This window comes from Macaca fascicularis, chromosome 6 (assembly GCF_037993035.2).
Source record: "Macaca fascicularis isolate 582-1 chromosome 6, T2T-MFA8v1.1".
NCBI lineage: Eukaryota > Metazoa > Chordata > Mammalia > Primates > Cercopithecidae > Macaca > Macaca fascicularis.
In genome coordinates, this window is record NC_088380.1 from 99,739,286 (window position 1) to 99,764,280 (window position 24,995).

General features: G+C 39.2%; 1 protein-coding gene and 1 pseudogene across 2 annotated transcripts in view; both read left to right on the top strand.

Moving 5' to 3' along the window:
- RHOBTB3 (Rho related BTB domain containing 3) overlaps nt 1-24,995 on the top strand; it is a 65,243-nt gene that overhangs the window by 16,607 nt on the left and 23,641 nt on the right. The window contains exons 4-8 of one of the 2 annotated variants that reach the window (XM_005557403.4): nt 430-584; nt 4,325-4,436; nt 7,368-7,733; nt 15,492-15,604; nt 19,983-20,103. In XM_005557403.4, the coding sequence (XP_005557460.1) occupies nt 430-584; nt 4,325-4,436; nt 7,368-7,733; nt 15,492-15,604; nt 19,983-20,103 (867 nt within the window). The remainder of the gene's footprint in view (nt 1-429; nt 585-4,324; nt 4,437-7,367; nt 7,734-15,491; nt 15,605-19,982; nt 20,104-24,995) is intronic. The other variant, XM_005557404.4, reaches the window with a different exon arrangement.
- LOC102134589 (60 kDa heat shock protein, mitochondrial-like) lies at nt 20,877-22,903 on the top strand (annotated as a pseudogene).

The window sequence follows — 24,995 nt, forward strand, 5'->3', positions numbered from 1 at the left end:
TTTAAAGTTTATTATATTAAAAAAACAAATCCACTGTTTTCCATGCTCTCCATGACAATTAAGTTGTTACATTTATCTTCTTTTCTACTGGCCTAGAAATATTGATATTCAGGATGTCAAGGCTGTGTAAAAAGAAGCAGACCCACGAGTACTGGTTGTTTGTTAATATCCATTCACCTACTCTGAATTCTTCTATTTTCTAAAATGCTATTTATTATTCTTGCAGTGACTGCTTGTTTATTTAGGGACCTTTCTATGGTCATTGACGCTTTTTATTCAGGGTTTAGTGGGTAGTGGATATACTGAAGGCTTTTGAACTGTGGCTCTGGTATGAACTCTTAGTTTGTTGTTTAATGTTCAGATTGTCTGTGTACCATTTTTTTCCCTGTTTAATTCCAAAACTCTTGGTTTTAAAATTTGTTTTCTCAGAAGAATTACCTTGTACATGCCCACTATGTACGTCAGACAGAGGGAGCTGTGTTAGTACAACCGAAGGGATCCAACTTGCAAAAGAACTAGGAGCGACCTATCTTGAACTCCACAGCCTTGATGACTTCTACATAGGAAAGTATTTTGGAGGAGTGGTAAGTGGAAATTCCTATTAAGTATAAAGTTACTTGTCAGGTTGGCTCATTAGGTATTTTCTAGAACATCAGTTAGAACTTCAGATTTAAAAGCATGGTTTGTCTTACTTAACCTGGAGAAATAAAATGAGAGTGAGTGCAGAGGTTTTATCAGAATAAAATTATAATTTTATTTTTCTCTCCAAATGAAACCTTTTCTATTATCTGATATTTTGGAATTTTTCATTTGGTGATCTTTAGTAGTCTTTGTTGCATGTATCAAAAGCGTGTTTACTTACCCAAACCTGTGATGCCAGTTTTAATAGTCATCTTTATACAGCTGAATGAGCCTGGCAGCCTGAGCCAGCAGGCCCTGAAAGTTCTCTTTCATTTCCATCTACTAGTTGAAAAAAATAATTTTTCTTCCTCTACGTGTGCTTTGGCAAAATTTTATATACTCCTAATTTTGTTGTAGCTCAAACAGATTCAGAGGAGCTACTTATACAAATAGCTGCTTGTCGGATATGTGGGAGCAAGTCTGCTTGCTTGGTTGCAGTGGCGCATATTGGGTTCTGCAGTCATTTTGATACTGATCTTAACACACAGCACTTCCCATATAGTATTAGGACTGTAACGTCCTTGGAGAATACTGTGGAGTTGTATCATTTAAGAATTTGCTGACATAGAAACTACATTTCCAAACCTCTAAGAAGCAACTCCTCTCAACAGACAAATCTGATATACATGGATGAGAAGTTAAAAGCAAAGAAAACCTGCTTTACGCAGGAGCACCTTGGCATCCCTCATCGGTTCCCTAGCTCTTCACCATGTACTGTTTCCAATATGCCCCAGTAGTCATTATGTAAATTCACGTTGAAATGTTGAGGTTCCACAGATGACTACAGAAGTGTCATTTGTGTAAATGGGTAAAATAAAGACCAAATATAAATGCTGCTAATTTCCATCAAATATAAATGGCTTTTATTTACCCAATAATATAAAGAAACATTAATATTACAATGTTAAAGAAGATATACTCACAATATTGATATTATCGATGACTGTGAGAAACTTTTGTTGCATTCATTTATGGTGATGAGCAGTGAGTAGAAAGGTGGATAAGAGAGATTTAATCTTCCTGTCAAGCAGATTATATTCTAGTGGCTTTTTAAAAATTTTAATTTGGCGAAGAATGGTACGTTTCCTAAAATACCTGGGGAGCTGGAGAGCAAAACGATGGTTTGGTTTTGCTTGTTGTGAAGGTTCATTTGTCAGATAGTTTCATGCATTAGATTTGGTTTATTTGTTGAGGGGAGGCCGTTCCCGTGGAAGCCACAGGACTCCTTGCTCCCCGTTCCAGGATCCTGAACCTGAAATTCCCAGGATCACTCTTCCCACCTTCCCACTCCCATTTTCTCTCCTCTCTTTCTCTTCTTCTGGCTCCATTTTTCTCTTTCTTCCTGATATCTAATGTTGCAATTAGGGTTAGAGGCATGATGAGGATTGATGTGGCCAAGGTTGGGAGAAAGACATGGCAGTTTCGTTTTTCCTTAATTTAAGACCTGATGAGAATATGGAAACAAGATCAGAATGATCTCTCTTTAGATGCTTTACTTTCTAGTAAAGTACAACTGGGATCTCAGGTGTAAAATAGAATGGCATTGGCAAGCATATGGATGGAGATGATAATGTTAGAATAAAAGGAGCATTGAAAATCTGCATTTAAGGGTCAGGGTTGAAGAGCTCTGCAGTACTACCCTTAGACCTAGGCCAGAGAGAAAGCCGCCTGCCTTCCAGCTTTAGAGAGCTCCATCTGTCCGTCCTCCAGTTGCACCCCTCCCCACAGGGTACAAGTCAGTGGAGCCAAGGGTTGTACCCACCTGGAGCTGGTGAACTTCATTCCTTTCTAGACCTGCGCTGTCCAGTATGGCAGCCACTGGCTACATGTGGCTATTTATATTTAAGTGAATTGAAATAAAACCAAGTAAAATTCAGTTCTTCAAGCATATGAACCATATTTTAGGTGCTCTAGGGCTACATGTGGCTAGTGGCTACTGTATTATATAATGCATATATTACAGAACATTTCCATCCACACAGAAGGGTCTGTGGAGTAGTGCTAGGACTGTGCTCCCAAACCCAGTACCCCAGAATTCTCTGGCCACTGGTCTTAGGCCTGTTTCGACCTGTGCCAGCCATTTTCCTGGGACAGTCCTCCTGATGGTGGACCACATGGCTGGTATATGTACCCCTAGGCCTGCCCAGTGACCCAAGGGTGAGTCTTTATGGGGAATGGGGGAGGGGGCGGTGGACAGAGCTTGGATGTCCACTTCTGTGCACAGAGCTCTTTAAAGCATGAGTTAGAGCAGGAGGTGAGAAGAGAATGGGTGGTCTTAGGGCTCAGGAATTAGGGACCAGCTCTCCCTTTGCTTTATGAACCTCTGAAGAATCTGAGAATTTAAATATAAATCTTGCCTGTGAGGCTTTTATGATGATGTATTTGTCAAAGCAGAAGTATACAATATCTTTTATATGTAACGGTTTGTTTTCTTTATTTACAGCATTTAAATATTTAGGTATGTGGTGGGTGGGCCTCCTTTTGGACTTTTGCCCCAGGCCTTGCAAGCTAGGGCACAGGCCTGAAGCTATGTAAATGCACCTGAGTGAGATTTTTAATTTGTAAAGGACAGATTTTAAAGAAATTTGTTCAAGAGAAGAAAGTGAAGTTTCCTGGCTCATAGGAACATCTGTAGACACAGAGGCAGATCTGTTCCTGCTTTGAATTTCACTAATATTAACTGTGGTGGTTGCCCACTGAGAAAATTATTAGCAGCGTCACAATTGTAGAGATTGACTTTCTTGAGTATTCAAGAGAGTAGCTGCGTGGGATGGCATGCGCTTGTAATCCCAGTGACTTGGAAGGCTGAGGCGGGAGGATCCCTTGAGTCCAGGAGTTTGAGTCTAGCTTGAGCAACATAGCAATACTCCATTTCTAAAATTAAAATATATATATATGTGTATATATATATAAAATTTTAAAAAGAGAACCAACAATTCCTTCTTTTAAGAAAAAAACTTTTAGATTCAGGGGCACATGTTTGTTATATAGGTAAATTGTGTGTCACGGGGGTTTGGTGTTCAGATTATTTCACCAACAAGGTAATAAGCATAGTACATGGTAGGTAGTTTTCTGATCCTCACCCTCCTCCCTCCCACCACCCTCTCAAGTAGGCCCTGGTGTCTGCTCGTCACTTCTTTGTGTCCATAGGTACTCAATGTTTAGCTCCCACTTACAAGTGAGAACATGTGGTATTTGGTTTCTTGTTCCTGTTAGTTCGTTTAGGATAATGGCCTCTGGCTCCATCCATTTTGCTGCAAAGGACATCGTTTCATTCTTTTTATGTCTGTGTAGTATTCCATCATGTGTATGCACCATGTTTTCTTTATCCAGTCTATTGTTGATGGACATTTAGGTTGATTCTATGTCTTTGCTGCTGTGGATAGTGCATGTGTCTTTGTGGCAGAATGATTAATAACAACTCCTTCTTGAGTGGATAGTTTATTTATGTTCAGAGAAGGCACAGTCTGCTCCACTAGATTCATTTTTTTTAATAAAAAATTGTTTATATGTGTTTGCTAATGCATACATATAAATGGTACTGACATTTAAAACGTTTGACAGTTGTGACTTCGGATACAAATTTTCATGTTGGATATATAGTTTTGTTGGATCTTCAATTAAAATTCGATTCCTGTTTTAGTTGGAGTATTTTATGATTCAAGCCTTAAATCAGAAGACAAGTGAAAAAATGAAGAAAAGAAAAATGAGCAACTCGTTTCATGGAATTAGACCACCTCAACTTGAACAACCAGGTGCATTTCTTAGCCAATGTGTAGACATTCATTAGACATTCATTACAGATCCTTTCTCACAGGTCTTAGAGCAGTTGTTCTCAAACTTGAGCATGCTCAGAGCTTACCTGACATTCTGATTCAGTCAGCCTTGGATAGGGCCTAGAATCTGCGTTAATCAACTTCCCAGATGATGCAGAAGCAGATTGGTACTTGAATCACATTTTGAGAAATACTGCTTTAAAAATTGAGCCTATAGATTCTAAAAGTAATATGTGTCGTGGGTGGAGAGCTGTTCTAGATTAAAGTCTAATGCTAAATAACTACTAAATGCAATGCATGAACCTTGATTGGATACTGGTTTAATAAAAATATCTAGAAGATGTTCCTGCAACATGGGTTAATTTTAATACAGACTGGAAATTAGATTATATCATGTAATTACTGTTAATTTTCTTATGTATCATAATGGTATTGTGATGAATAGGAGAATGTTCCTATTCCCAGGAGATGGAGGTGAAACTATTTTAAAGCCGAAGCATCCTGATGACTGCAACTTTTAAATATTTCAGCTGTGTAGCTGTGTGTGTGTATGTGTTTGCGTGTGTGTGTGTCTTTCTGTCTTTCTAGAGATAAGGGGAAAATAAAATGTTAATAATTGCAAAATCCAGATGACAGATATATGTGAAGGGTATATGTGTGTTCATTGCATCATTCTTTCAACTTTTTTGAATGTTTGAAAGTATTTTTAATACAAAGTTCAGGGCAAATAAACTTAAAAGTAAATTATATCAACTGTTATCAGAATTTTCTGCATGATTTTGTAATAGAAATAGTAGCCTAGCACTTTATTGGATCAATATCCTTTGGAATTTAAGAGACCCCATCTCTTTAAAAAAGTGCAGATATATAGACCACATATAAATCTAAATGATACACATTTGGCTTTGAATTTCCTGGTGTGCAAAGGGAAAGGGGAGACATGGTCTATTAGGTTGCAAACCCTTGGGCATTAAATCCTTTCTGGATTAGAAAATGAGTGGGAAATGACCAGATAAATAATGTAGATAGTTCTTAGTTCTCATTAATCAAGAAGACAAAACATACTACATCCTCAGAGAAAGCAAAACATTACATGTCATTTAGCTCTAAAAGAAATACCGAGGCGGGCGGATCACAAGGTCAGGAGATCGAGACCATCCTGGCTTAGCCGGGCGAGGTGGCGGGTGCCTGTAGTCCCAGCTACTCAGGAGGCTGAGGCAGGAGAATGGCGCAAACCCAGAAGGCGGAGCTTGCAGTGAGCCGAGATCGCGCTACTGCACTCCAGCCTGGGTGACAGAGCAAGACTCCATCTCAAAAAAAAAAAAAAAAAATGAAAGAAATATCTGGGCCCAGGCATGGTGGCTCATGCCTATAATCCTAGCACTTTGGGAGGCCAAAGTGGGCAGATCAGCAGGGGTCAGGAGTTCCAGACCAGCCTGGCCAACATGGTGAAACCCTGTTTCTACTAAAAATACAAAAATTAGCGGAGCATGATGGTGACGCCTGTAGTCCCAGCTACTCACGAGACTGAGGCAGGAGAACTGCATGAACTGGGGAGGCAGAGGTTACAGTGAGCCAAGATCATACCACTGCACTCCAGTGAGACTCTGTCTCAAAAAAAAAACAAAAAAGAGAAAAAAGAAATCTCTTGTGTGGGTCTTCATGTGGGGGCACTAAGTGATATAGTGGACAGGGCCTTCAAAAGTGTCTCTTCAGGAAATGCAGCCTCAGCGTTCACAGAGCTGTTTCTTGTACTCTTCTGTTAGGACAGCTGTGTGTAAAACACTAAAGATATCCCAGGGGTTCAGAATAATACAGTCTGGGTACATATTTAGGGCTGATTTGTTCCAAGGACGGATCCTGGGCTCTGGGGCACATTGCATTTAGGGTTTTGTGAGGGCGCCACAGGCAGTGGAAGGGAGGAGGGTAGACTGGAATACATTGCAGGGAGAGCCTGGCCTCCAAAGGACTTTGTTATTATCTATTTTTTAGGCTGGGGTTTGCTTTGGAAGCAAGGATTTTTATTGCTAAAGAAGTTTGAATTTCACTGATTTAGATGGTTCCTTATCCTTCAACACTGCACAAATACTACTTTCCTCAGCTCCTCTTTGGATAAAAATGAGATGGCAGATGTTTTACAGTTAGGGTTGGTGGAGAGGGCCTGGAGTGTAGGTATTCTGAGTTGATTGAGGGCTCATCTCTCTTTATTGGTGATCAAACTAGTAGACTGAAGGTTATATCCTCTATTAGAAATTAGGGAGCTGAGTCAGCACTTTTGCTGAAGCATTTTACTAGAAGGAAAAGTACTAATTTTGGAATCCAGATAAAGGGGTCAAAATGTTTTCCAACAACAGTGTTCAAGACAGTGAGCCTTGACTTTGAGAAGCTGCAGAATTTTAACAGCTCAGCCGTCTACCTCTGCTTCTGGTCCCAAGAGGAAAGGGGCTTCAGATGTGAGGTTGGGTTCTTCGGAACTTATTTAGTACTCTGAACTTTTAAAATCGAGTAGAAGTAAAGAATGATGACTATGAAATACTAAAGTTCGGTATTTGGCGGGTTGTTTTATTTTGGGACACACAAGTAAGAAGAAATGTTATTTTATTGTTCCGTACGTCATTAGTAAGTTCTTCATTTGCTCTATAAAATGTAAATAAACATAGTATTTGTGTGTCTGTGTTATAAAATTCTGTAGTCCCTGAATAATTAGTTTATATATGTTTGTAAATTAGGTTAAGCTGTACAAAATTGCTGTTTTTGTGCATCAAAAAATGGTTAAATATTGGCTGTTTCTTATGGTTTAACCTAATAATCTTTTAAAATATTATACAATTGTATTTAAAGTAAACATAAAATTATTGGGTCTGTAAACCTGAAAGGAGTTTATTATTTTTATTTTCTTTTTCAAAACAGAAAAAATGCCTGTCTTAAAGGCCGAAGCGTCACATTATAACGCTGACCTAAATAACTTGCTGTTCTGCTGCCAGTGTGTGGACGTGGTATTTTACAACCCCAATTTAAAGGAAGTTGTAGAGGCCCACAAGATCGTTCTCTGCGCTGTAAGCCATGTTTTCATGCTGCTTTTCAATGTGAAGAGTCCCACTGACATTCAGGATTCCAGTATCATCCGAACTACCCAGGATCTCTTTGCTATAAACAGAGATACTGCATTTCCAGGTGCTAGCCAGGAATCTTCAGGCAACCCACCATTACGAGTCATTGTTAAAGACGCCGTCTTCTGTTCTTGTTTATCAGACATCCTTCGCTTCATTTATTCAGGTATCTTGTCAAGTGGTTCTGGTTACTTACAATCTCATAAACTTTGCAAATGAAATGTGCCTGTGGTGCTCAAGGGTACTGGTTAGTTTTACAGTGATCTTTTCCTACCATCTGGGATGAAGATTATACATGAAATATTATTTGCTTTATATATAGGAATTGGTCCAAGCTTTCTGTTTTCCTTACAAACGTACTTGCCTCATCTTTTTCCTATCAATTTCATATTACTGTGGTAAAATATATGGAACATAAATTTTACTATCTTAGCCATTTTTAAGAACACAGTTCAGTGGAATTAAACACATTCATAATGTTATGTAACTATCACCACCATCCGTGTCCATAATTCTTTTCATCTTATAAAACTGAAACTTTCTACCCATTAAACAATGATTCCCCATTCCACCCTCTTTCCAGCCACTGACAGCCACCATTCTACTTTCTGTCTCTGTGATTTTAACTCTCCTAAGTGCCTCATGTAAGTGGAATCATACAGTATTTGTCATTTTGTGATTGACTTATTTTACTTAGCATAATGTCTTAAAGGTTCATCCAAGTTGTGGTGTGTATCAGGATTTTCTTCCTTTGAAGGTTGATCATATTCTGTAGTACCTATAGACCACATTTTGTTAACCCATTCATTCATCCATGGACACGTGGGTTGCTTCTGCTGTTGCAGCGATTGTGAATAATGCTGCTGTGAACATAGTGTACAAATACCTCTTTTGAGACTCTGCTTTTATTTTTTGTTTGCATATATACACAGAAGTGGAATTGCTGGATCACATGGTAATTCTATTTTTGATTTTTTACAGAACTGTCATACTGTTTTCCACAGTAGCTATACCACTTCACGTGCCTACAAACTGTGCACAAGGGTTCCGATTTCTACACATCCTTGTCAACACTTGCTATTTATTTTTTTTAATGGTAGCCATCTTAATGGGTATGACGTGGTATCTAATTTTGGTATTGATTTGCATTTCCCTAATGATTAGTGATATCAAGCATCTTTTCATATGTTTTTGTATTTGCCTTGGTTTTAAATCTACTTGTAAAAACAATAATATACCAAACAGATATGTTAATATTTTATTTCCTTAACATCCAAAATATGAAATATGAGAATTTATTGTCCAATTTCATTTTAAAGACATAAAATATTCCAAGAGTAAGTGAAATCAAATGTCTATACCTTAAAACCTAGCTATTCACTCTTCAGTTCGACTCTTAGATTTTGTAGGCCATCAAAGAGAGAGTTGCATTCAGCTTAGGAACTGGAAATCAATATCCAGTGTTAGTTGAGGTCTGATTAACTTTGGCCATAACTATCATAGACGTTACTTTCTTTTTTCTTTACTGTGCCCTTTCTTTTTAAGATTCAGCTTATCAAGTATTTTTCTCTTTGCCCTTTTAAAAACTCAGCAGCAACTATATTTTAAAGATAGAAGTTCTATCTGAGTCATTTTAGCAAATGAATCGAAGGTCTTACATCTAAGTGTCCTGTGTAAGAATGGAAAAGAACAGATGTAAAATGAATTTTAATGTAAGCATCTACATATAAGTTTTCTGAGAACTCCTGTCTTTAATTTTCTTTACCCACTTCAAATCATGTACCGACGACCTGTTAGGCTAAGGTCACTCCTGCCCTGCAATGTGTCTGGAGAAACATTTATAATTAGTTTTTAGGCTTCCAATAAAGCCTAATTGGGAACAGATAAAAAGTTTAAGGTTTGCAAAACAAGTATCATTTCCTACAGGTAGGGAAATTTGGGGCAGCCTTTATTTACGTAATTGATTATAAAAATAAGGTATTACTTTGTTCATGTGGGTTGTGATCATGTAATTTTATAAGTTAAAACTTAAATTATGATTTTGAAAAGTACAATTGCAGCATGCAGATTTATGTGGATAAAAAATACATATTGGAGTAGAATGTGGTGCTAGGTTAGTGAAATGTTAGCTTGGAAAAGGCATAAATTAAGCACCTGTACAGCACACACCCAGCACATTGCCTTCAACGGGTTCTCTCTAAGTTTTAGTTGAATTACAGGGAAGGCTACAGTAGCTGGGCATCATCATATCAGTAAGCCAAACTACTTAAAGACTTCATTTAGTACTATAGATTTTAACGTTTAAACTTAGAATGTCACAGTTCAGAATTTAAGATTTTGAAAAACTAACATGTTTACATGTTAAGAGAAAAAAAATATTTTTAATCATATGTCTAAGGAACTGTAAGGGATGTGACTTTTTTATGATAATTTTCTGTTGAAATTAAGTGAATTATTCAGCAGGTTTCCAAAATTACTATTGACTACTTTCAAAGACACATGAGCACTCTGAAGTCTTATATCCTTTTTAATACAGTAGCAGTAAAATAGCTAGATGTATCTCCAGTGGTTGATCCTGCCTAGCTTTCTCCTAGGGGGAGTGCTTTATTTAATTGCAAAATTAATACAGGCAGATGGAAAAAAAGAGAAAGAAAAGAAAAAAGTTATCCTTTTACCACAGACCCTTTCCCCAGAGTCATTTACCTGTTGTAAATTTTTTGTGCATTCATTCTGATACTGTTTGAAAGAGATTAATATACTGGGGACATTTGCATTGGTAAAAATGTAATCCTAGGTAGCTGCTGCTTTCCAGGGATCACAGGCCATTTCCCATGACTGGAGCATAGAGTGAAAGGTGATGGCTGGTGGGTGATGAAGTGGGCAAGGTCTGTGGAAGCTGTTCCTGCTGCTCTTAGACTTGTGTTAGAGTTTTAAGCATGATCAGTCTGGGCTTTAGAAAGCTCATCTCTGGTGATGGTTGGAGGGTGGAACAGTGCAGCCAAGACAGGCATTCAATCAGGAGGTCCCATTACCCTGGCGATCAGCCTCAGGAAGGCCAACATTCAGACAATGGGTGGCCCTGCCCTTGGCCCTTCATCGTCTAGACCAGTGCTTTTCAAACCTTAAAGTGTATGCAGATCATCTGAGGATCTTGTTCCTGTGGAGATTCTGATTCAGTTGCCTGGAGTGGGCATGAGATTCTGTGTTTCCAGTAGTCAGTCTCCCAGGTGGTGCTGGATCTCTGGACTACCAGAAGCAGCTGGAATACCTGCTTTTGGAAGAACTGGGAACCAGCCAAAGCCAGCACACTAGGGCCTAGAATTCAGTGCAGAGGCCTGGGAAGGCTACCAAGTTATCAGCTTAGGATTCAAAGTAAAAATGGGGTGAGCTGCAAGGCTGACTGAGGCAGGGCTATTTGGAACTGGGGCTCTCAGTGCCCTGTGTGTCCCCTGCCTGACATGAGGAAAAGTGGATGCCTAGTGGTTGGGTGGAAATTAAGTGAGGCTGGAATAGGGATCGGAGGGCAGGCAGGCATGATGGTGTGAAGAGCCTGCTGAGCTACAGGTCTTCAACCAGTTCAGAGTCCTGGCTTCTTAAGCTGACACTGACCCGTTCCATTTCGGCTGTGATCTCTCCTTGTATGTCACGGCCAAAGCCAGAGATGCTGTCTGCTCTGAGCAGGAGCACGGGCCGTTGACCTGTGGCTGCAGAGACCCAGATACTGGTTAAGGAAAAGTGAAAATAACTGGTTCTGCAGGTACCTATTTATTATTCTTTAATTATTTACAGATTACAACCTCTGGCTCAAGGAAGGGTTTCATTTACATTATGTTAAAAAGAGATATCAAAGCTGTATTTGCACAGAAAAGACAATTTTGAAAAATGCTGAAAATTAAGAGAAAAAAATTTACCCAGATTCCACTATCAACAGAAAATGTCTAAACATTTATTGTTTTGTTTGATCCTCTGGTCATTTGTGTATGAATAAGTGACACTGGTTTTGAAAGCATATATTTTGTAAGCAAATCAAACAAAAATTTTAAACCTACATGTTTCTCAAAGACTTCAATAAATGGGCCAGGGTTTTTTTTTGTTTGTATGTTTGTTTGGTTTTTTTTAACATTTTTAAACCTGTGAATAGAATACAAGTGTTAAGGCACAGTTTTGCAGTGGTTTTCCCACAGAAGTGCTGTGGTCTGCCCTTGGGTTATGCTAGAGAACCATTGAAGACAGGAGTTGTTTGTCTGTGTTCCCATCAGATGAGTTGATAAAGCAGAGGTTGAACTCCATCGTGGGCTCAGGAATATTTGCCTTGAGCAAACATGGGATAGAAAATTGTAATAAGCCTATCTTGTGTCCTTTTTTTTTTTAAAGAACCAAATTACAAAGAATATCTTAATTCTTTTTAAATGACATGCTTTTTTTAACCTTTAGGAATTTGAATTTTGGTGTGTATTGTGTCACCATGAACATTTGGGTCGTTATTTAGGAGGGACCTGTTTAACAACAGTCCAGTTAACATTTTACACCTATATATTCCTATTGAAATTTTTGATTCAATAGACACAGTCAAGGTATGTCTGTTTTGTATATGTTAGTTTTCTATTGAATAACAACAAAACACCGCGTAACATGTAAGTACTAAACTACTAATCCTCAGGAACAAGGAGTAATGTGATAAGTGAAGCCAGCCCTTTCCTGGTCTTCAGGGAGAAATTCTCACATGGCGTACAATTGTAACATTCTTATAATACTTGATACAGTCTTATGCTTGCACATTCTTGAGTCACATGATCTCAGATGGTTAGGAAGTGAAGTAATTGTAAGAACCTCAAGAATTTAGCTTTGAGCTCTTCCTGCCACAGATGGCCCTTAGAGTTTCACATCACTTATTGAAATGCCATCAGAGTAAACAAATATGTAGAAGCAAGCTTTCATCTTCCGTTTGCATAGCATTCTCCAGTTCTTAGAATTATTCCATGGCATGCCCTTTTCTGTATTGCGTAAAAACACAGTGTAGTATATGTGAGTATACCATGCGCTCTAAAAGTCTAAGTGAATTCAGTGCTTTAAGAAGTTAACTAAAGAAAATCCCAGTCAGTGATACAAGATGTCATCCTGCCCTTGTCTGCAGTCAGTCAATCAGTAAAGTTATGCCAGATGAGTAAGTTCTGGAGACCTGCTGTATGACATTTTGCCTATTGTTAATGATATTGTATTGTATACTTAAAAGTTTGCTAAGAGGGTAAATCTGATGTTAAATGTTTTTACCACTGGAAAAATAAAAAGAAAGTCCCAGTCTTAGGACTATTGGCTTATTAGGACTTGAAAGTTTCAAAGATGACTTGATTAATGTTTCTAATTATGAAAACAGCCCAATCATCAGTGTGCTCTTGAGAATTAGTCTTACTTTCATTTTCAGTGGTGATTCTTCCTGTGTGTGTTCTCAGACAGTTCAGCGGCCTGTGGGGATTTACCTGCTACTAACTCCATCTACTTAGATTATTTGATGCTTGCTTGCTTGCTTTTAGATAGTCTTCTGAATGGAGATATTTTATAGGTATTTTTTAGTTAATATGCTTTTACTTAAATAACAATGTAACTTTTACATATGTAAGTATGTAAGAGAACACAGACAGTACTTGTGTTCTTCTTTAGACTGGATGAGTGTAGACAATAAAAAACACCTACATGTTCCCTTTTTTCTGCATACCACTAACACTGGGTTTCGGTAATAGCTGAAATTTCTTTCCTTTTTCCTCTTTTTTTTTTTTTTTTTTTTTTTTGAGACAGGGTCTCACTCTGTTGCTCCCGCTGGAGTGCAGTGGCATGATCATGGCTCACTGAAATCTCTGCCTCCTGGGTTCAAGCAGTTCTCCTGCCTCAGCCTCCCAAGTAGCTGGGACTACAGGCACATACCACCATGCCCAGCTAATTTTTGTATTTTTAGTAGAGACGGGGCTTCCCCATGTTAGCCAGGCTGGTCTCAAACTCTGTGGCTGAAATTTCTAAAGGGAAAACAGTGGCCATCAGCAGCATACAATGCACATTAGGGTCACCGGGGAGGATTTTAAAACACTGATGCCAGGGGCGTCAGGCTCAGAAATTCTAATTTACTTGATCTGGAGATGAGACCTCCTCTGATGGTATTTTATAAAAGATCCCAGGTATTTATAATACACAGGTGTGGTTGATAGTCACTGGCATAGAGTAATTTTCTTGATCTGGGATCCATTGGCTTCTAAGGGGTTTTTATGCTCTGACATTGTTATACTGACTTTAATGTTTGTATGCACATTAAATTTTCTGGTGATACAATCCAAAGAATTTATGAAATGGGAAAAGAGGATGTGGCCACAGAGTTAAAAAGCATTCATGCAGAAAGAGAGAAACAGAAATCATAGAGCTCTTCTACACTACACAGCTTTGGGAATTTGAGGAGGAAGAGGAGCAATCAGTGAAGGCATAAAAAGCGCTAGCAAAGGCAGAAAGAAGCAGTGGTGTGCTGGAGCTGGCACCAGCTTGTGAGAGCCCAGTTGTGTTTATCATCCCCATTTCCTTGTTCTGTGATGTCATGTTGGTAGCATCACAGAAATGGCAAATGCTACATATCATTTGACTCCCTCCCCCAGGACACACTGTAAATACTTACATTAGGAAGGCCAGGTGGGGAGAAGTTGAAAGGATGCTCAATAGTGCTCAGTGCTGCCAGGCTCAGCTGTAAAGAGCCTGAGAGCTTCTGGACTTGCAGTCTGCCCCTTCTGATTGGATTTGGTTCCAGACTGGCTGCAATTGCCTGATCTCATTGGTTTAATAAGTGTTTATGTGCCTGCCTCATACCCCAATATCCATGAATGCATCTGGTGAGTGCTGAATACAGGAAGGAAAACATTAGAAGAAATAACTGAGAGCAGATTGAAAAGGATCTTGAATTACCCAGAGAGGTGAAGTGACTTGTCACACTAGTAGTCAATAGCTGAGGTAGAACTGGATGCTAACTATACTGCCCACACTAGGCTTCCTGAATTCTATTTTATGAAATAGGACCTTCTATAAATCATAGGATGGATGCGGGTAATCTCTTGGAATATCATGATCAGATTCGTGCTTTCAAAAACTCACCAACTTTGAGTAATAGGATGGGTTTGATGGGGAAAAGACTGTTAGGGAGCAGGGAGGTTGGATGGGAGGTTGCTGCAGGCCAAGTGAGAGAAGTCCTTGGGGAAAAGGTCAGCTTTTGCTGACCATAGAATAAGAATTTTGTAAGACATAGAGGAAAAGGGGCTGCCAGAGTGGGAGAAGTGAAATGAGCTTGGGGAGAGTTTTGAAGTGAACTGGGGAAAGGCAAGGGATGGTGGGGTGATTTTGCTCCAATGACATGAGCTACATGGATGATGTAGCTCCCTTCCTCGGGCTGGTTTTGTAGAGTTGACTCTCAGACATCCCAGTCTGCCCCTGACAAAACATGAGACCTTCTGAATGCATTCTATGGCTGCTGCATGTTCCTCTACCTGATGATAGTCACTGCTGCCCATGACTAGTAAGATTTAATTCACCCTTGGGAAAGACCACATCTACCTTCTTACTCAGGACAAGTAAATAATTTGGATGCTGGACCACTTGTCATGGTAATTCATATTCAGACCATTGCTGTTATCACTAGCTGGCCACCTATTGCAGAGAGGTAGCAGCAGTCCGGGGAGGAAGAATTCAGATTTTGAGAAATAATTTAGGGGAAGTTAAACTGTTTTTTTGAAATGTAAGTACTGTTTAAATGTTTTAGTATAGTTATAAGGATATATACATAGTAAAGAAAAATTAAAAGAAAGCACTAAAAAAAGGGAATGTTGTATTTAATAAGAGATTTACTTGAGTTACTTCCTCATTTAACAGAAAAATCCAGCATGTACTAATTTGTTTACAGGTGCTTTTCAGTGGGAAGAATTGGAAGAAGATATCAGGAAGAAGTTGAAAGATTCTGGGGATGTTTCAAATGTAATCGAGAAAGTTAAATGCATTTTAAAAACACCAGGAAAGGTAAATTAATTTGTTGTAAGTTAGTTAACTTTGACTCTCTGAATTATAACTCACATACTATGATGAATATAAAATTGAGTCCTTAGAAGAGTCAAATACTATATAAATGTAAATATTTCCCTTAAGTATATTTTGCCATTTAAATATTGAAAACATAAGCATGGGTTATTTGTATCTTAGATTGAGTGTGTATGTGTGTGACAGGGTCTCACTGTGTTGCCCCGGTGGGAGGGCGGTGAAATGATCTTGGCTCACTGCAGCCTCCACCTCCTGGGCTCAAGTGACATCTCCCACCTCAGACCCCCCAGGGGCTGGGACTACAGATATGCGTCACCACACCTAGCTAATTTTTATATTTTTTGTAGAGATGTGGTTTTTCCATGTTGCCCAGGCTAGTCTCCAACTCCTGGGCTCAAGCGATCTGCCCACCATAGCCTCCCAAGGTGCTGGGAGTACAGGCATGAGCCACCACACTCGGCCCTATCTTAGACTTTATGTAAGAATTAAAATATGTGTGAATCATGTCTTTAAAATGCTCGTTTGCGAATTCTGCCTTCTGAAACATTCCCCTGGAGCTCTGGGAATACACCATCTATATCAAGAATAAAAGGCTGTTTAATTTGTCCAGCTACGGTTAAGGTTATTAGAGAGGCTGCCTTCTCACTCCTCACAGTTTAAGTTTCAAATAGTTTCTGAGAGGAAGGCAGTTCTGTATGTCCCTTTTTCAAGTGTTCTGAGAAATCTATTCAATGAGGTGGACAGTTAAGGATTATCTCATCAATTATAGGTTCAAAATTATAAATTAGATTCAAGTTTACAAAAACAGACTTTGTATATTGCCATAGACTGGTGCACATTAAAACTCTAGTGACTTGATATTGTATAGTCTGTAAGGGCTTTAAAAAACATTTCAAAACTTTAGCACATTACACAGTTTAGCCAGTGTATTCTTTTTTCTGATTTTGTGATAAACAAATTGACTGCAGTATATAAATAAGGTAAGTTATATGCAGTGCTTAGCGGAATAAAGATATATATTCACTATAAGAAAAATGATTATTCTTTTAATTTTTTAATACAGATGACTTTTCTGTTTTCTAAAACCTGTTAACATTTTAAAGTTAATGTTTTACAAATATAAAACTGTACTAGCTTAGAGTGAAGATTCTTGATTGTTCTTTAGTTGAGAAATAGTCTTTTTTACAAACAAAGTAACGTGGAATTAAGGAGTAAGTTTTTTTTGTTGTTTTTTTTTTAGTAACACATTGAAGCAGGTATACAGAAGCTGTCCAGTTTTACAAGTATATGGCAGGATGGTAGCTCTTGCAGTCTAATTGAACTAAATAATCCTTTGTAAAAATGTGCACATATGCCTATATTCTCATTTTCAAAACAGTTCATCTAGTTGTCTTGATTAACTTGTTTATGCACCAGTAAAAATGTACATCACATACATTTGTGTTCTCTCAAACTTCTGCCCTCCCATTTTTTTCAAATTCAAAACAGAATTGAGGAGGGAATCTGTTTATAGATTCTCTCCCTCTCTCTCCAGTTCTCTCTCTTATACATTCATGTGTAATATACATCTATAAAATATTCACAGTATGCAAATTCATAACCTTTATATGGCTGACAAGTACAGAAATGTTGACTTTTCTTCTAACCCTGAACCTTTTCTTGAGTCTGATTCGGAACACATTCCTTTGAATACAGAGAATAAAATGAATTCTTGTTGGGGAAAGGGAAGGCTGGGTGATACGATTCCATGGTATTGCACTGAATTCCCTCTGCATAGGGGGAAAGAAGAGTTCTTTCACCCCTTCTTTCTGTGCTTTCCCAGGGTAAGGGGCTGTCTCATTTACTCAGTACCACACGGGGATGTAACTCCGAATTGGGACTCGGGGAAATGGTAGATTACAATTGTGAATTTGCCACAAATCATCTCTGTGGCTTTGAGTGCATCAGGGCTTCCTATAAAATGAGGAATAAATTGGATGGTTTTTGAAGACTCTGTGAGCTGTCCACTTTGGTGACACTTTTTGTTTGTTGTTTTTTTGAGACGGAGTCTCGCTCAGTCACCCGGGCTGGAGTGTCATGGCGCGATCTTGGCTCACTGCAAGCTCTGCCTCCCAGGTTCACGCCATTCTCCTACCTCAGCCTCTTGAGTAGCTGGGAATACAGGCGCCTGCCACCACCACGCCTGGCTAATTTTTTTGTATTTTTAGTAGAGACGGGGTTTCACTGTGTTAGCCAGGATGGTCTCGACCTCCTGACCTCATGATCCGCCCGCCTCGGCTTCCCAAAGTGCTGAGATTACAGGCAAGAGCCACCGCACCCAGCCGGTGATGCTTTTTGACTGTTACTCTCCTTTACGCGTGGCAGGCACTTGACTCCCATCCCCGAATTCCTTGATGGTATGTTGTGTATAGGATCTTAGAGTGACTGTATAGGACCAGGATTTGTATGATCCTGTTTTGCCTATGGATGCCATTCTGGAATGTTTTCTGCTGTCTTAGGAGGAAGAATATTATCATTTCCCCGCCCCCCACCACCAAATATTTTTAACTTCCCACCATAGTAGATTAATTTAGAGTGAGAAGTAGATGTCATTTATTCTTATTACTGCTAATGTTGTGTGTTTATTTCTTAGGGATAAAGCTTTCAGAGTTCCCTAGCTAGCTGAGCAGAGGATTAGCATTCTGACCAGGGCTGGGGCTCTGAGATTCAGCAGGGGGAATGGGTGGAGACATCAGAATTTAAAATGAATAAAATATGATATTTCAATACAAATCCCAACTAAATCATTCCAAATTAGGGAACAACATAGACTTTAAGCAAGATTGCGGTCCTAATGAATCCTAGTATTTAAAATGACTTACTATTTCATCATCATTTGGGTAACATTACCTGAAAATATTCAGGCTTGTTTTGTTTACCCACTGTAAATAGAGTAAAATTAAAAGAAAAAGAGAGAGAGAGAAAGGAAGAAAGGAAAAGAAAAGAAATGGGTGGAGGGTATGGAAAGGGAGGCTGGCCCTTGACTACCAGGAGGGTTGGCACAAAGGGAATGCCTGAAGACCACAGAAAGGATAAAGCACTGAAGCCTGAGTTAGACAGAGGGGCTGCTCCCAGAGCCACCAGCTCCAGCCAGGCGCGTCAGGACAGACGAGTTACCAAGGGAGAGGGTCTCAGGAATGCCAGATCAGAAACCCAGGAAGGTCTTTGTAGGTTCTAGTGGGCTCTGCTGTGAGTAGGAAGGACAATTAGGATTATATGATTGGACATGAAGATGGAGGTGAACCACCTGGGCCTGGTGGCTCACACCTGTAATCCTAGCATTTTGGGAGACCGAGGCAGGCACATTGCCTGAGGTTAGGAGTTTGAGACCAGCCTGGACCCTGTCTCTACAAAAAATTAGCTGGGCATGGTGATGCACACTTGTAGTCCCAGCTTCTCGGGAGGCTGAGGCATGAGAAGCACTTGAGCCTGGGAGGTGGAGGTTGCAATGAGCCAAGATCGTGCCATTGCACTCTAGCCTGGGCCACAGAGCAAGACTCCATCTCAAAAAAGATGGAGATGAACCAACTCATCGGTTATTTTTTAAATGTTCACTGCTTTAAGAGAAAGTGTTAAGCTAGTAAGCAGAAGGATATGGTGTGATAAGGGAAAGATGTATTTTTCTTTTTTTTTTTTTTCCCGGAGACAGAGTCTCACTCTTTCGCCCAGGCTGGAGTGCAGTGACGTAATCTCAGCTCACTACAGCCTCCACCTCCCGGGTTCAAGTGATTCTACTGCCTCAGCCTCCCGAGTAGCTGTTATTACAGGCACGCACCACCATGTACAGCTAATTTTTGTATTTTCAGTAGAAATGGGGTTTCGCTATGTTGGCCAGGCTCGTCTCAAACTCCAGACCTCAGGTGTCCACCTTGGCCTCCAAAGTGCTGAGCCACTGCGCCCGGCCAAAAAATGTATTTTTCTTAATTACAAATCAAGTACTATCTTAATGAACAAATTAGGTTGTACTTGTAAACATATTTTAGTAGTAGGCATTTGTGTGGGTTAGACTACTGTTGTCTGTTTCCCGACAAAGACTCATGGAGGTTTTAGGACCTTGCAGCTTCTCAGCCATGGAGCTGAGTTTTCTCTTAGGCAGTTCGTTTACTGCTGTGAATGCTGAAGAGAGCAGTGTTGTTCACTGACAGGCAGCCCATACCGTTCTTGAAGGTAAGTTCCTTTGAAACCTATGATCAGAGATGCCATAGAGTATGGAATCATATTTCTTTTGAGATTTAGCATAATTTTCCAAATTCTTAGCCTAGCCTGTATGTTATCAAAGCATATTAAACACCTTCCCCCTGTATTTTGTTTTCCCTGGTAGATTAATTGCCTAAGGAATTGCAAAACCTATCAAGCCAGAAAACCTCTGTGGTTTTATAACACTTCACTCAAGTTTTTCCTTAATAAGCCGATGCTTGCCGATGTTGTCTTCGAAATTCAAGGTATGGATGAACTTTTACAAAGTTTATGATTCATTTTTATTTCTTGTTTCTTTCCTTGCTGTCTACTTCAGATTGGAATGTTTGTTGTGAAGGAATGATTATTCCCTATTATTCCCTATTGAGGGATGTAGATTAATGCTACCTTAAAGTCAACAAAATCTTCCGGGTAAATAGGAAGTATTTTATTAAAATGAGAAGAGAAATTTATATTTCCCTTAGTATTTTTTTCCTTTGCCATATGCTTCATCAACTTTTAGGGCCTAGCAAGGGATGGGATGATCTGTAATATTTTATTATATATTTTTGTGTGTATTTCTTTAAGATCCTAGTGTTTGCTGCATCTGGAGCTAACCCCTTTAAAATTATATTATATCTAGCTTATTTTATCCAGCTCTCTTACTTTTTATTTGAGAAAAAGAAATTGACCATTATTTTTTTCAGCTGTCTTGTTTCTTTTGAGAAAAAGGATTGAGGGTTATGCCTGGCCCACCTCAGGCACCCATAGATATTGCTACATTTATTCCTCACAGCACTTTGAGAATTTTACCACCAGAGCAACTGAGAGCTGCTGCTTATCTCTCTAAGAAAGTAAGACTACCTAATTTTAATGAAGATGGGCTGTTTGAGTGCCCATTATTGATTACTCGCTTGGATAATTTTGTCACTTTAGTAGATTAAGATCTAAAGAATGTGGTGGGAGCTGCCAGCACACAAGGTGCCAACGGGCAGGGGAGAGGCAGAGGGAGGGGACGTGGGCTTATCGCCATGTGCGTCTTGCCTTCTGTCCCTCACTGGCCGCTGACCTGTCTGACTGCACCAGCTCTGCTGCTGCCCCACAGAAATACTTGGATTACCCAGTCTTTCCGCATATGAGACCGGTGTCAGAATACTGGGCTCCTCATCTCATTTGGGCTTATGCCAAAGATGTAAAATTTGGTGCAGGTGCCTGAGCCTTAATGCTTCAAAGTGTCAACCTTTTAGTCAAAGCCATAGCTGCTACAGTGGGGCCGAAGGGAAGAACTGTGATTATTGAATGAAGCTAGGGAAGTCCCAGAGTAACAAAAGATGGTGTGACTGTTGCAAAGTCAATTGGCTTAAAGGATAAATATAAAAATATTGGAGCTAAGCTTGTTGCCAGTAACACTAAGATGTTGCCAATAGCACAAATGAAGAGGCTGGAGGTGGCACCACCACTGCTACTGTACTCGCACACCCTGTGGTCAAGAAAGGTTTTGAGAAGATTAGCAGAGGTGCTAATCCAGTGAAAATCAGAAAAGGTATGATGTTAGCTATTGATGCTCTAATTGCTGAACTTAAGAAACAGCCTAACTCCAGCCTGGGCGACAGAGCGAGACTCTATCTCAAAAAAATAAAAAGCAGTCTAAACCTGTGACAACCCTTGAAGAAATTATTCAGGTTGCTACAATTTCTGCAAATAGAGACAAAAAAAGTCAGCAACATTATTTCTGAAGCAATGAAAGGGGTTGGAAGAAAGGCTGTCATTACAGTAAAGGATGGAAAAACACTGAATGGTGCATTAGAATCACCATATCTAATTTTTGCATACCTATTAATACATCGAAATTTTTGCATACTTTATTAATACATTGAATAATTAGGCTAAATTTTCACATAACTTATTAATACATCGAAAGGTCAGAAACGTGAATTCAAGGATGCCTATGTTCCGTTGAGTGAAACAGAAATGTCTAGTACCCAGTCTGTTGTACCTACTCTTGAAATTGCCAGTGCTCACTATAAGCCTTTGGTTGTCATTGCTGAAGATGTTGATGGAGAAGCTCTATAAACTTTCCTTTTGAATAGGCTGAAAGTTGATGTTCAGGTTATAGCGGTGAAAGCTCCAGGTTTATTGACAATAGAAAGAACCAGCTTAAAGATACGGCTCTTGCTGCTGGTGGTGCAGTGTTTGCAGAAGAGGGGTTGGCCTCATAACACAGGAAAAGTTGGAGAGGTCATTGTGACCAAAGGTGATGCTGTGCTCTTTAAAGGAAATGGTGACAAGTCTTGAATTGAAAATTATATTCAAGAAATCATTGAGCAGTTAGATATCACAGCTAGTGAATATGAAAAGGGAAAACTGAATGAATGGCAAAACTTTAAAATGGAGTAGCTGTGCTGAAGGTTGGTGTGGCAAGTGATGTCAAAATGAATGAAAAGAAAGAGTTACAGATGCCCTTAATGCTATAAGAGCTGCTATTGAAGAAAACATCATTCTGGGATGGGGTTGTGCCTTGCTTCAGTGCATTCCAGCCTTGGACTCATTAACTCCAACTAATAAAAATAAAAAATTGGTATAGAAATTATTAAAAGAGTACTCAACATTCTGGCAGTGACCACTGCTAAGAATGCAGGTGTTGAAGGATCTTTGGTAGCTGAGGCAATTGTGCAGCATTCCTCAGAAGCTGGTTATGGAGCTATGGTTGGGGATTTTGTGAATATGGTGGAAAAGAAATCATTGACCCAATGAAGGATGCGAGAACTGCTTTATTAGATGCTGCTTGGGTGCCTTCTCCATTAATTACAGCAGAAGTTGTAGTCACAGAAATTCCTAAAGAAGAGAAGGACCCTGGAATGGGTGCTGTAGGTGGATGGGAGGTGGCATTTCTGATTCCTAGAATAGAGCTTGACCTTTATTCATGAACTTGTGATAGGAAGCTCAAGGCAGTATTTCTCACCAGTAACTGAAGAAAAGGCTGGGTGATGTTTTAAAAAAGTCACTGTAACCATCAGTTACTGGTTTATGTTTTAAATCACTGTAACCATCAGTTACTGATTTCAACTGACAATAAATAGCAGTTTACTGCTGTCATTGTCCATGCCTGCAAATAATTATTTTGTACTTTTGGATAAAAACACATTTTACATTCCTGATACTGGGTGAAAGAGCCGCATACCAATGTACTGCTTTCAGCTTAAATCACTGAGACATTTTTACTACTATGCTGTTAAAATCAGGATTTTAGTGCTTGCTAACAACAGATGAGAAGTTAAGAAGCAGCTTTTCTGTGGAGAGTAAGAATAATTGTGTACAAAGTAGAGGAATACCCAATTATGTGACAACCTGTATGTAATACAAATTTGTTTAAAGTTAGAATGAATTGTTAGATACCTTCAGTTATGCAAGAAAGACTGAATTCCACCATATTCACAAAATCCCCAACCATAGCTCCATAACCAACTTCTGAGGAACGCTGCACAATTGCCTCAGCTACCAAAGATCCTTCAACACCTGCATTCTTAGCAGTGGTCACTGCCAGAATGTTGAGTATTCTTTTAATAATTTCTATACCAATTTTTTATTTTTATTAGTTGGAGTTAATGAGTCCAAGGCTGGAATGCACTACTGTTTTCCAATGAAACTAAGTAGAACTTTAGGTGGGCAATTACTAAAAGGGAGATATAATCTTATTTAATGGTAGAATTGTGTAGCAGCTAACAATAGTCATTTACTTTTAAAAATATTTCCTCAGAAAGATGCACATTACTTTTAACTTTGGTCATCTGCCACGACAGGGAAATGGAAACTTTCCAATGTACCTTCCGACAAGCCACGGCCAGCCCCGTGTGCAGTGTGAGCCTGGGACCCTGAAAGTAGGGCAGCGAGAGTGACCTTGAGATACAGAAAAACAACTGGGAAGAAAGCTAACAAGAGGACACAGACTTTATATCATGCTTTCGTCATTTTAGACCTAAAACTGGCTCTAAGCCCCTCATGTGATCACACCTTCATTTATTTGTTGCCTAAATAAAGATCCAAACTGTCTATCTAGAGACAGCTTTCATAAATTACTCATTATAGGTAGGGCACTCCTAGTCAGGGATAAAGCTCCTGGTGATTACAGAATTCTGTCACTAGCTTCTAGAAGAATAAACTCTCTATTGATGAAGACATTTACTAAAAGTATTTGGTATGCTCTATCCATACCAGAGAAACACAGGAATAGATAATTTTGTACAAATCATCTAAGAAGCTTCTCATTTCAACAGAAAAGACTACATCGATTGTTAAGAAGAGATATGATTAGTAAATTAAAAAGTATTTCCATCTTTCTAAAATTAGCTTTTTAAAAAAGTCTAGTTTATGGAGATTGAATCAGTTTCTGCATTCTGAAAGAAGGAGAATGATGCTGCTGGAGATGGCTGAATATTGTCTTCCAGATGACTTCCTGGGGGGCACTGGGGTCACCCATGATTTAGGGTTGACTGGGAACAGACTCCGCAAGATGGAGATAAGGTGGGGGCAAACCATTCCGGTGACCATTATAACAACCTAGGGCACTGCTTTTCATAACCGGAAAAAGAATTAGTAATCTGAAGGTTATATGGTGAACATATGAGAGTAGTGTCTAGTGGTGTTTGATCCAGGGCTTGGTGAGTTCTGGTAGATGTCTTCTCTCCTATAACATAGTGTTTGTATTAATCAGACCAAGCATCTCTGATCTTCCTGGATGTTCTAGCTACTGGTTCTATGGCCAGGGCTGACCAATCTCTTAGCATTTGCACAATATTTGATACAAATTAAGTACAGCATACTCGATTAGGTATTTACTTCCTAAGTCCTGAGTATGTGTTAGTCCTTTGCTATATATATTTTTTTTTAACGTACGTCCTCTTGATTGGAGTTTCGGATGTTCCCAAACCCCTCAGTCATCCCCTAAGACTCTGGAATTTTGGGTTATTCTCTAAATGACTAATCTCTGTCTTTGTGTGTGTGCTTTAGAAGTTTAACTATGAGAAGGAAGCCATAATTCCTGGTCACAGGAGGAAACTTAAAATTTCCACTAATAAAGGATCTATGTTATTATGTTGCTGTGTCTCCTCCAGTCCCTAGAACTGTGACTCGCCTTTAATAAATGGCTATTGATAGTAAG